This window comes from Lontra canadensis, unplaced genomic scaffold (genome assembly GCF_010015895.1).
Source record: "Lontra canadensis isolate GAN:19392208 unplaced genomic scaffold, GSC_riverotter_1.0 scaffold7, whole genome shotgun sequence".
NCBI classification, from domain to species: domain Eukaryota; kingdom Metazoa; phylum Chordata; class Mammalia; order Carnivora; family Mustelidae; genus Lontra; species Lontra canadensis.
Genome location: NW_022631001.1, coordinates 6,954,274 through 6,967,353, shown reverse-complemented (window position 1 = coordinate 6,967,353; position 13,080 = coordinate 6,954,274). Strand labels below are relative to the sequence as shown.

The window sequence follows — 13,080 nt, the reverse complement described above, 5'->3', positions numbered from 1 at the left end:
AGAAGGACGGGGGTGGTTATAGGGCTCCTGGACTCTGCCGTGGTACTTTGGGTAGATGGCTTATCAGAGTTAACCGGGGGCCACTGCCAGGTGCTCTGTGAGCACGTGGGGGCTCGCCTGCCTCTCCTGGGATGCGGGAGCCCATCTGGGAAGGACCCGAGCTGGTCCCCGGCAGCGGCTCTGTTGGGGTTGGGGGACAGTGGCTCTGTGGGCACTTTGGAAGCCTGGCCTAGCCCGGGGTGGGGAGGAAGGGGTGGGCGCAAGCAGCCGTGGGAGCCTGGCCCTGGGGTGGGGGAGGCCAGCAGCTGGCGCCCATCACCCAGCCAGCAGGAAGGCCCTTCTGCGGAGGATGTGCCTGTGAAAGCTGCAGTTCTGGGCAGGCCTAGCCTGGGCCCCAGAGGGCAGCCCACGGAAGGCAATGCCACCTGCCCCTGCCCTGAATGCCTGCCTCCCCTGCTGTCGTTTGGACCAGGGTTCACAGCTCCTGGGTGTGCACAGATACGCACACATGCTTGCATTTCGTAACGAAGGCTTTGCTTTCTTAGAGTGCGTATTTGTTCAAAGCAAAACTGACGGGAGGTCAGGAGATCTGCTAGATAGCCCCTGCCCGCCCCATGCCTGGCCCTCCTCCTCATCAGCCTCGTCCCCCACAAGATTCGTGTATTCTGTGAGCTTGGAAAAACCGTGAATGACATGTGTCCGTCATTACGGTGTCGTGCAGAGTGTTTTCGCTCCCCAGAAAGTCCTCGGTGCTGTGCGTACTCGAGCCCTACCCCCACACCCCTGGCAACCACTGCTGGTTTTCCTGTGTCTGTACTTTTGCCTTTTCCACAGTCTCATGGAGTTGGAGCCGTACAGCCTGTTCCCATTGGCTTCTTTCACTCGGTCGTATACATTTGGGATTCTTCCACGCCTTTTGGTAGCTGGATGGCTCATTTCGTTTTAGTGCCATCCTGGTGTCTCGGTGTACCAGTTTCTCCGTTTCCCTGCTGAAGGACTTCTTGGTTGCCTCCGAGTTTTGGTGATTGTAAGCAAAGCTGCTGTAAATAGCCACGTGCAATTTGTGCGTCAACATGAGTTTTCAAGGCAAATACAAAGGAGCACCATTGCCGGTGTGGAAACAGTATGTTTAGTTTGGTAAGACACTGCCCTCCCAGGAACCCTGTGTGTTTGCACTCCCGGTCGCAGTGAATGAGCGTTGCTGTTGCTCCATGTTCCTGCCAACATTTGGGATTGTCAGTGTTCCAGATTTTCGCCATCATAATAGGCAGGTACCAGTACCCTGTTTTGATTTGCACATCTCCGGTGACATATGTGGAGACCCTTTCCATGCACTTATTTTCCATCTACATATCCTCTTTGGTGTGGTGCCTGTTAAGGTCCTGGACCCATTGTTAATTGAGTTGTTTTCTTACTGTTGGGTTTGAAGGGTTCCTGGTGGACTTTGAATCACACTCCTTTACCACGTGAAGCCGCCACAGACCCGCGCCGCCTGTGTGCTAGTCCTCTGAGCACAGTGCTTGCTGGGCCTCAATCCTGCCAGACAGTTACATGTTGTTCACTTTCTGAGAGACTGTGAGATAGCATTTAAGATGTGAGTTTTGGGGGTGCCTGGGCGGCTGTCAGTTAAGCATTTGCCTTCGGCTCAGATCGTGATCCCAGGGTTCTGAGATCTAGTTCCACATCAGGCTCCCTGCTTAGCGGGGAGCCTGCTTCTCCTCACCCTGCCCCTCCTCCCACTCGATCTTTTACTATCACTTTCTCTCTCAAATCGTTGAATGAAATCTTTAAAAAAAAAAAAAAAGGATGTGAGTTTTGGAGGCAGACCGCCTGGGCTCATCCTGGAGGGTGACACATCCACCTCGGACGAGTTGCATAACTTCTCTGTCGCACAGTGCCCTCCTCAGTGACATGGGGAGTCATGGAGCCCATCTCACAGGGCTGTGAGGATGAGGTTGCTCAGCACAGTGAGCACCGGACCCCCATCTGGGGCTGGGCAGGCATTTGGGGGGATTGGCAGCTAACCAGATCCTGGCACAGGTGTCCCCGGCTGATGAGGAGCTAAAGGCCACGGAGGTCGGATAACCTGCCAGGGGCCCGCGGGGCCCCGTGGGAAAGCGGCTCTGATCCCAGAGTGAGGAGTGAGGAGCAGCAGAGGGGGAGCCGGGCAAGCTCGCACCCCAGCACCAAAGCTGCTCGCTTGTGCCAGGGTGTGGGCCCCGCTGCTTGCATTCCTGCTGGGGTCAACAGTGGGGGCAGTCTGCTCTGCTAAGGTCACGGCTAGCCCCTCCCAGCCCAGCACTTGGGCCTTTGCGGGTCATCAGGACCACTCTGTGCAGAGGACAGCCCCAAGGACATTAAAACACAGCTCCTCCACCACCCCCACCGCCCGCCCAGCCCTCCCTGCCAGCACCACAGAATCAAGTCTGCAAGGACGTACTTTCCCTGATGCCGGCTGGGCTCTGTGTTCCAGGCACAGTGGTCTGCTCCCCTTCATAACGAGCTGGGAACTCGAAAGACTCCAGTATCTGCTTGTGCTGGTTCCCCAGCCTGGGTCCTCCTCCCTTCAAATGGGAACACCTGCCATGGCCTAGCCATTGCCTGTATGCAGTTTGCTCTGTCTCTGAGTCATTAGTGTCATTGTCTGGCCTCCTCCACTGGGCTGTAAGCTCTTCGAGGACAGGGACCTTGTCTTCTTTACCTTAGAATCCCCCATGTCCCGCATAGCACCATGGACATAGTCATGCCCAGTGAGTCCTTGCTCACCGACGAGTTCTGAGTACCTTAGGGAGAACATCCGTGCTCTGTTGCCCTGTAACAGATGCAGGAAGAACAGAGCACTTGGGGAGGGCGGGGGTCCATGGCTCTCTCTGCCGTGCTGCTCGCACAAAGGCCCTGTGCCATTAAATACCCAGCTCGGAGGAACTTGAATGTCTCTTCTTTTCTAAGGTTTCTTGAGTAAAGAGCATTCGCCCTGAAACCCGGGTTGGTCTACTTAGAATGTCTTTGTATTTGCAAAGAAGTCTCATGACCAGTTATCTAAATAATAGTAACAGTCGTTCCAAGTTCTTTTCATTTTATTGGAGTCACTAATCTTGGATTCATTCCCCGATTGAGACACCAAAGGCCTTCTCACAGTAGGTTCCTTTGTTGCCAGAACCCCAAAAGCTAGCTTTTCAAAGCCGTCACCAAGGGTGAGGAGGTGGCAGAGGGACTTAACATTGGGTCTAGTCTCAGGCTGTGGCCCCATCAAATCTAAGATCCCAGTGATCCATGGCGGGCTTTCGGGGCACAGGTGTTCGAGGGCTGGAGAAGATAAGACCGAGAAGTAAACCAGCCGGTACATGCGACATTCAGATCTTAACAGGCACACTGAAGAAAGTAACACAGGATGTGACAAAGGCATACGTGTCTCTGTATCTTTTGACATTTTTCTTAAGCTGACCTCAGACCCCGACCTCCTTTTCGGGGCAGCATCCATTTCTCATGTTCATTTTGAGACACAACCTCGTTTCCGCGCTGCACCCTCTTACAATGCATAAATCAAGACCTCACTTCCTCTGGCAGAGGTGTGGCAAGTCTGGCTTTGCCACCAGAACTTAATCCCAGCTGTCATATGTCTGGTTGCCGCTGTGGCCTTTGTGGTGGTACAGTCTCTGCTCTGGCCCTTCCCTTCCATGGCTCCAGCCTCCACTCCTCCTGAGTGAAGTCTATGCCCGTGGTCTCCTTTTCTGCACGTCTCCAGCAGTCTTCCTACTCCACACAAAACAGCATTAGGTGCTTGGGGTAGGTCTTCACTCACCAGTCGTTGGCCACCTGGGGCTGCCCTTGTTGGCCCTGTGGTTTTTGGTGATGCTTTCTCAACACGGAGCTCAGGCCCAGGCTGCTGGGGACATGGAGCCTGGCCCTTCCCTGCTGCTTCTTGTGTCTTTGGCTGGCCTGGCATTGTGCCACACCTGTCCTTCTCCCCTCCACCCTGCCTCCCTGCCCTGCCTCTGCCCTCTCTCCCCAGTGCTCCCTCGTTCCCAGGCTGCCATCACGGCTGGGAAAGAGTAGGGCCCGCACACTTGGGATTGTGTCGCACCTATACCAAGTACCAGCTGTCTGACTTTGGAAGTTACTCGGAGCCTCATTTCTGCCTCAGACAAATGGAACCAAATGATAACTAGTCCATAGGCTCTTTTTATTGGATTGAACAAGAGCTTCAAATTCCTACTTAATCGTAGTGTTTAATAAATGACTTCTGTCCTTTCGTAGGCGATTCTGTGATGGGAAGTAGCTTACATGTGCTCAGCACCCAGGGGAACGCTAGTGGATTGGGGGGTCACCTCCGTTCTTTCGTCTTGGTGTGTCCATGGTGCCCACTCGCCCCAGGCTCTTCCTCTGGGCTCCGCCAGCCATGCGCCGTGTTTTAGAAGTGCCGTCATGCAGTTCTCTCTGGTCTTCGTGCGTTTTGCTTTTTAGTCTTGTGTGCTAACTCAGCAGGCTTCCTTACAGCCCCTGTCATCATGCTTGTGTTTTTATTGGGATCGTTGCTGTTTGGTTAGTGCTCTAGGTACAGATTTTGTGTGAGTTTCCTGTTCTTTTTAACACAGCAGTGGCAAGATAGCTGAGATGTTTGTGTTTATTTCTTTCTCTGCCTTCCGTCTGGCCTTTTGCATTTCTCTTCCTTTCGCAGACCCTGTGCCTTTGGGCTCACGCTGCGCCTGAGAGGCAATAGTAGAAGAGACTTGAGGCCGCTGTGCGCTGGGACTGCTTTTGCAGACCGTGTCTCCGCTGTGCTGTTGTGCTAGACTCCTGACCGGTGTCTGCTTCTGTTCTTGACCCTGGATGGGCAATTATTGACACGGCATCTGGAGGAAGCCTTTTAAAATGAAAATCAGAAGATGTATTGGCTTTAAAAATTCTGAAATTATTCTGTGTGCATTTTCAGATTGAGAAAATGGGTAACTCTGTTGGTCTATCTGGGATCTAGGAGTTCACTGCAAAAGATAGAAGATGCAAATATGGACTGGGGGAGGCCAGGGGTGTATATTGGAATTAGAATAAACACACACACACACACACACACACACACTCTCCCTCTCTCTCTCTCTCACACACACACACACACACACACACACTGGTTTCCTCGCTGTGTCTGTTGCAGGCAGCAAGGAGCAATGACACCCTAGTAGCAGTGAACACATCTTGTATCCATATCCTGGGTTAGGAATTGTTTTACCTACTAAAAGCAACCAAGGGCTCCCTGAAGACAGGGCCAGCAGCAGGGCTGGGGCAGGGAAAGTACAAGGAGAGCCCAGAAATCTGTGCCACAAAGTGCAGGGTGCCCAGGAACCACGGGGCACATGTTTAAGGGCACGGAGCTGGTCAGAAACGGGGGAAGGGGAAGTTCCTCTCTCCAGTACAGTGCTGACCAACACACAGAGGGAAGGATGAAGTTGGAAAACCTTCACTGTGCAGCCCCTGTGGAAGTGCCTGACTCACTGCCGGGTGCAAGCCTGCTGGGCAACCAAAGACTTGCACAGTCCGGGATCTCCACATAGACAACGTCTGTCTCAGGGACAAAGAGCCCTGACATTAGCTTGAGCATGTAGCCATCCTATGTGACGTCACTGTCCCTGGAGGAGACCGATGCCAGGTGCCTCCTAGGGAGTCCTGCCAAGGACCCGCACCCTCCTGGGGGCATCCTGCCCATAATGCAGACATTGGTCAGAGCGTGGACAGATGATCAGATGGACAGAAATCGGGGGGCCTCCCACAGAGCAGAGGGCCTGTGCCCTTCACCCCCATTAGGGCTGCAGATGACAGAGAAAGTCTGTGGAACCCTTCTAGGAGAAGGTGATAAGGTGGCTGAAGACATGTGGCATCTGGTGCAGGATTGGGGCCCGATTGGAGGGGAGAGGATCGCTCTAAAGGGGACTTGGGAAGATCCGAATACTGTTAGTGGCATTGCATCTTTAAAGATTTTGCTTATTTTTTTGACAGAGAAAGAGTGAGCACCCAAGCAGGGGGAGTGGCAGGGAGAGGGAGAAGCAGGCTCCCCGCTGTGCAGGGAGCCCAACCTGTGGCTTCATTCCAGGACCCCAGGATCATGACCTGAGCCGAAGGCAAATGCTTAACTGACTGAGCCACCGGGTGCCCCAGTATTGTATCTTTAAAAAAAAATCATCAATGATTGGGCTGGTCACAAAAGAATGTTTTGTTCTTAGAAGATACACATTTCTGAGAGAAAGGGTCATAACCACTGCAACTTACTGTCAGATGGTTTAGGAAGAAAAAAATAAATGTATTAGGTACACGTGTCTAGAGAGGACATGTGGCAGAATGTTGACAGTGGGTGACTATTTGTGATTTCACTGTAATGTTCTCTTTTCATGCTGATACCGTATTTTATGGTGTTTACAAATTATGTCATTTTCCCGGTTGTACTAGCTACACCTGCCCTATAACATTGCATAAATTGAAGATATGCCACATAATGATTCGACAGATGTGTGTATTGCGAAATAATTACTGCAGTAAGTTTAGTTAATACTCAGACCTCACATGGTCTTTTTTCTTGTGATGAGAACCTTTTTTTTTAAGATTTTTTTTTTTTTTAATTTGACAGAGATCACAAGTAGGCGGAGAGGCAGGCAGAGAGAGAGGGAAGCAGGCTTCCTGCTGAGCAGAGAGCCTGATGTGGGGCTCGATCCTAGGATCCTGAGATCATGACCTGAGCTGAAGGCAGAGGCTTAATCCACTGAGCCACCCAGGCGCCCTGTGATGAGAACTTTTAAGATTTGCTTAGTAGGGGCACCTGAGTGGCTTAGTGGGTTAAAGCCTCTGCCTTCAGCTCAGGTCATGATCCTGGGATCGAGCCCTGCATTAGGCTATCTGCTCAGCAGGGAGCCTGCTTCCCTTCCTCTCTCTCTGCCTGCTCTCTGTCTACTTGTGATCTCTGTCAAATAAATAAATAAAATCTTTAAAAAAAAAAAAAAAGATTTGCTTAGCAGCAGCTTTTGTATTTTTTTTAAGATTTTTATTTTTATTTATTTGACAGAGATCACAAGTAGGCAGAGAGGTAGGCAGAGAGAGAGAGGAGGAAGCAGGCTCCCCGCTGAGCAGAGAGCCCGATGTGGGGCTCGATCCCAAGATCCTGAGACCATGACCTGAGCTGAAGGCAGTGGCTTAACCCACTGAGCCACCCAGGCGCCCCTGTAGTTTTAACTATGGTCACTACGCTGTATATTACATCCCCAGAACTTATTTATCGTACAGCCGGAAGTTTGTACCCTTTGACCACCTGCACCCGTTTCCTGTACCCCACCCCCACCTTCCCCCTCTGGCAACTACCAGACTGTTCTCCGTTTCTAGGAGTTTGGTTTTACGGGATAAAACATCTAAGTAAGATCATACAGTATTTGCCTTTCTCTGTGCAACTTGTGTCACTTACCAGAATGCCCTCAAGGTCCATCCATGTTTCAAATGGCAGGATTTCCTTCCTTTTAATGGATGAACATCACTGGAATATTCCTGTAATTTCTCTGTAGGTATGAAAAAAATCAAAGTAAAATGCTTAATTTAAGAAAACAGGGTAAATACAGCAAAATGTTCATATTGCTTTAAATTCCTGGGTGCCTATTATTATTATTTTTTAGATTTTTATTAATATATAATGTATTATTTACCCCAGGGGTACAGGTCTGTGAATCGTCAGGCTTACACATTTCACAGCACTCACCATATCACATACGCTCCTGTTATTTTCTGTAATATCTGCGTATTTGAGTTAATCTCAGATGTCAAAAGTTTTAAAAGAAAATAACAGGTAGATATATGGAGTCCTACTTTGCATCTTTCCTGGAACATTGAGTTCTTTTCGTGCCTTTTTTGCCCTGGTACCCAGGTCATGGGAATTTTATTCACTGGACAGTCGTCAGGTTTTACACCAGCTTTATACAAGCCCTTGATTCCCGTGGTGTAGACTTTCTGGGTTCTCCCCCACAGGAGAGGAACCACTCAGCCTGCTGCTTAGTTCTCCAGTCTTTTCTTCTGGGTGTAATCTGGCTCCATGGTTCTGTGGGGCCAGGGTCTGCGTCCAGCTTCCTTTTCTCCTTCTGCTTCTGCCCTTAGCAACCTGTTTTCTGTTCTGTTCTTTACGCCATCAGTGCTTGAATGAATGAAAGCAGCCACGTAGGTTCCGTCTGCGGCTTGACAGCTTGGTCGCGGGTTCCCTTTGACTGTTTGGTGTTGTGGTCACCCATCCTGGACCAGAGGTTGCTAGGTACATTTAGGAAGGGTGTTGTGCACTGATGGGGCCTCTGTCTAATGTGTTGGGCCCCGAAGGGGAAAACCATTCATTTTGCTCTTTCTAGCAGGGATGGGTAGTGCCCTGGGGCTCAGAACTCATTGACGAGATAACACTTGATTATGCCCGTCTTGGGTAATGTTAGCCTCGGTGGGTTCTTTTTAAAAAGCTGGGTTTGGGGGGCGCCTGGGTGGCTCAGTTGGTTAAGTGTCCGACTCTGGACTTTGGCTCCAGTCACGGTCTCGGGGTCATGAGCTCCAGCCCCACGTCAGGCTCTTCACCGGGCACGGGGCCTGCTTGGGTGCGCTCTCTCCCTCTCCCTCTGCTCCTCCCACCCCACCTCCCTCTCTTAAAAAAATGAAAGAAAGAAACAGTCTTGGGTGTGGAAAACAGAGACCTGGTGAATTAATTTGGTTCAGTGCCCTTTTTTATTTTTTCTTTTGGACCCAGAAGCTTTCTGTACTAGACACAGTAGGAAGATATACAAAGCACCATACTTAGGTTCCTATGTATGATTTTGAAGACTCAGTGAGATGAAGGTGGTGGAAGTACGTCTGGAGAGATGAGTCAGGACGCTCCAGGTCCTGGCGTCCTAGGCTCCGGCGGCCGCTGAGCACCTGGCAGGTGTGTGCCCGGAAGCCAGGCTGGTCTGCTGCCCGCGGCCAGGCAGAGGTGCAAGACCTGCAAGCCCAGGCCCTCTTGCTCTGCCCTTCCAGTTACTCCCATCAGTTTGGCTCCAGCTGCTGCCTGGCTCCGGGCTTCCTTTGTTTCTGACAGCTGGCCCAGAAATACCCCTCAGGGCTTGATCTCTTCCTTTCCTGGATTTGTCCTTGAGTCTTCCCAGAAAGTTCTGCCCCTCCTGCTCACTTGGAGGGACCCCTTTCCCAAACCACCTCGTTTCCTGCAGACGCTGGGTCCGGGACCTCCCCAGCGTGCCCTCGATGGAGCAGCTGGCCTAGAGGGGAGGACTTAAGAGACTGAGGGAGCCTGGGTGGATCAGTGGGTTAAAGCCTCTGCCTTCGGCTCGGGTCATGATCCCAGGGTCCTGGGATCGAGCCCCGCATTGGGCTCTCTGCTCGGCGGGGAGCCTGCTACCTCCTCTCTCTCCGCCTGCCTCTCTGCCTTCTTGTGATCTCTGCCTGTCAAATAAAATCTTAAAAAAAAAAAAAAATTCTGCCATTACCAGTCACTAGCTCGGGTAGGGGTAACTTTGAGCTTCGGTTTCATCGAGGGCAAAAGGAAGAGAAGGCATCGTGTTCTCCCTTCCTCTCTGATTCAGTGTGAGGTTGAAAGGAGGCAGTGAGTTAAGGGCTGCTTAGTGTCCCGTGAATATTGGCTGTCTGTTGTCTTTTCTTCTGACCTTCCATTGCAGACGAAGAACGTTTACTTTTGAGCTCAGCACCGCTGTCATTTCTGTCTCTCTAGACTCAGTTATGTTTTCTTTCTTCCTCTTTTGCAAAAGCTTTGGTATAAACAGTTCAGTTATTTATGCTTTGGCGTTTTCTGCCAGCACATTGGGGTAGGTTTGGGAAGTCCCAATATAGGACTTGCTGCACACTCTCCTGTAGAAAGAATGTTACGACGTGTTGGCTATGCGCACAGCGAGGACTGTACCTAATGGGTACACGGGACGGACAGATCTTCCTGAGCTCCTACTAGCACGGCCCATTTTCATGAGCAAGCATTTGGACACTCTTCTCTGGGCCAGTTGCCCATCCATTTATAACCCCAGGGCTGCCTCCCTGTGTCTGCCACTGGGCTGGGTCAGCCTCGGCGGGTGGGACTGCGCGGGCAGCATTTAGCGAAGTCATGCTAACACAAGAGCTTTGTGAAGTCAGCCCCATGGTTCTAGACTGTTCCGGCTAGTCTGTTTTCATAAAATGCGAGAACTCAAGTTCAATGCGATACGAGAATTGAAAGGTCCTGGAAATCCGGGACCTACCCCCAACTCATGTCTAAGCCATTCCCAGCTGGCAAGAATGTACCCGATTGTCAGACACTTTCAGATGGTGTGTGAATTTTCACAGCCATCTCCCCTAAGGGCTCTGGCCAAGAAGTCCTTTCTTTTCTTTTCTTTTCTTTTTTTTTAAAGATTTTATTTATTTATTTGACAGAGAGAGAGAGAGAGAGAGAGAGAGGGAACAGAAGCAGGGGGAGTGGGAGAGGAGAAAGCAGGCTTCCCACTGAGCAGGGAGCCGGATGTGGGGCTCGATCCCAGGACCAGGATCATGACCTGAGCTGAAAGCAGACACTGAACAACTGAGCCACCCAAGCGCCCCCTAAGAAGTCCTTTCTTAATGCCTCTGGGCACAGAAGTCCCCGATGAAGGGGAACTGCTCTGGGTCCATTGTACCTCCTCCACCATCAGACTCTGCTCCCTGGACAAGAGCCCCCACCCCCTTACTGCCCTCTCCTGCCACAAGTATAAAGCCCTCCCCCTCCCCAGAGGGAGGTGACTCTTTGGGGCTTTTTCTGTCCCAGAGACAAGGGAAGTCCACCCAGGTGCCCTCCTACCGTCCCTTTCCCCTCTGTCTCGGGTGGGCGTCCCCCCACTTTTCAAGCAATAACAGCACTCGCTAATTACTTCGTACAGAAGAACGTAATGCTTACTGAGCAACTCCCGGTAACCAGGCCGCCTACGGAGAATGCAGGCATCAAGGCCAGCGTCCATTTGGGGAGCCGTGGCTTGGGAAGGCGAAGCAACCTGAGGTCACCCAGCTGTGGTTGGCAGGGCTGGGTTTGAGTAGAACCAGCAGCAGAGCCCAAGCACTTGGCATCTCTCGGCCATGCGGGGAGTGGAAGATGGCGCAGCTGCTCTGGGCCTGGGTTGCGGGTCCCCGCACCTGCCTTGTGCACCTGCTCCCCACATCTCTCTCCGCCCCCCCACCCCACATCCGTCCCCCTGTCTGCGGGGCTGCGCACTCCCACTCGGGCTGTGCTTTGGCCCATGGCGCCGTTTTCCATGGAGGAGACAGAAAACTGCTGATTTGCCCTCCAGTGACCCATCAGCAGATGCTCCTTTGGCCTTCCCTTCGTCAGGCTCGAAGCCCTGACTTCTCTGTTCTGAAGGACTCCTCCGCTAGTCCAATTTTCTGACCGACCCTCCTCCCTCTCCCCCTGCCCCATCACCCCTCTCTTCTCTCAGTCCTCACGTGCATTCAAGCAGTACTGTACATGTCTCCCTGCAGCGCTTTGAGCCCTGGTTCTTTTCTTGGCCATTTTTTCTTTTTTATATGGTGGTTTCACTTCTTTCCAAAGCCTTCCCCAGCAGAGCTCAAGCTGCCCTCACGACTCGTGTCGGCCGAAAATCTCTCAGATACTCAGCCTAAGTGCAAACCTCGGCGCCAGATTTTCTTTGTGACCTTTGCCTGGCATGGCGCTGTGTGACCCCGCTAACACGGGAGGGAGGGCTGGGGGTGGAGGGGCGGGTCCAGACCCTGCACTCACATTTATTTGGCACCATCTGTTTTTGCTTCTCAGGTACCCAGATAAGCTGTTTCTCCCCAAGCTCCTTCTCCTGGAGGCAGGCTGCCTTTGTGGATTCCTACTGCTGGGCTGCTGTTCAGCAGGGCTCCCTGCAAGGTGATTCCGGACGCCTTCCGCTGTGGCTGCATAAGGTAACTGCGGATACGTGCGAGTCTCACCTGTTTGCTCTGTCGATGTGGGAAGGGGGCCCCCGAGAGGCCATGCTTGTCCACGGCCCACAGAGACTATGGCCAGCCCGTAGCACCATCCCACGGATCAGACAGCCAGAGTGCTTTCAAGTCAAGAGAGACCTCAGAGATGACCTGGTCCAGCACCCTCGCTAGCAGCTGAGGACGCGGGGGTACTCTTTGGATTTTAGCTCTGTCCCAGGGAACATCTCTTATGTCTTAGTCCCCTTTCTCCCCTTACTGCCCAGTGGTGTCTGATGCAGAGTAGGCTCCCAGTGGAGCCTGGGTGGGCAGTGTTAGACGGGGCAGAGCTAGCACTCGCATCTGGCTTTGGCCGGTGCCTTTTCACTGCTAACAGGGTCTCCTGGCAAAAGTAAGGGCTGACGTACAGCTAGTGTGTTCTGCTGGAACGTAGGGAAGCCTGGTGAGGACTCCCTCCAGGGGTGTTGGCTGCAACACAGCCTTCGGGATAGATTGCTCTGCTCTCTGATAGGTCCAGATACCGCAAGGACGGGGAGGCACACTACATGGGAGACTCCGGCGTCCTGCAGAGAAGAGGTACAGACAGGAGCTCCGTGTTGGGGGAGCAGTGGAGATGGGGGAGACAGGTACATAGAGGATGGGCCGTGGGGAACTTGAGCTGGAGTCTGTGGGTTTGTGCAGGAGAACATTCTCTGTGTAAGGGAGTGGCTGCATTAGGTCTTCTCTGTGCATACAGAAGTAGGATCATGCGTTTGCCTGTCATTATTTTCAATCACTGGTCTTTTGTCCATTGTGAAAACAAATAGAAGATGTGTGTTCCTTCTGCTCTCCTCCTCCATTGAGGAAAGCCTGCCCTTGTACTTCCTGAAAAGCCACAGGCTGGTGTTTGGCCCTCTCCAGCCTTGACCTATTGTTGAACACACAGCATCCTTCTTTCTAAAAATGAGCAGTTTAAGTCCTTTACTATGACTCAGGCCTCTTCCCCTGTTTATTTATTGCATGCTCTTGGGCACAGTGATGCCTTACAATGACTCCTTTCTTCTCTGGGGTTGGGCTTTTCTCCTTGACTTTTAGCCTTGGCATCCGTTGGGTCCCCGTCAGCTCTGCACGTGTAGTAGCCAGGCCAGCCAATAACGATATGAATGGGCATAG

The 13,080-nt window shown here is 52.0% G+C and overlaps 1 protein-coding gene across 1 annotated transcript in view; it reads left to right on the top strand.

Moving 5' to 3' along the window:
- PANX1 (pannexin 1) overlaps positions 1–13,080 on the top strand; it is a 41,151-nt gene that overhangs the window by 15,021 nt on the left and 13,050 nt on the right. Inside the window, exon 2 of the mRNA XM_032852792.1 lies at positions 11,774–11,910. Coding sequence (XP_032708683.1) covers positions 11,774–11,910 — 137 coding nt within the window. The remainder of the gene's footprint in view (positions 1–11,773; positions 11,911–13,080) is intronic.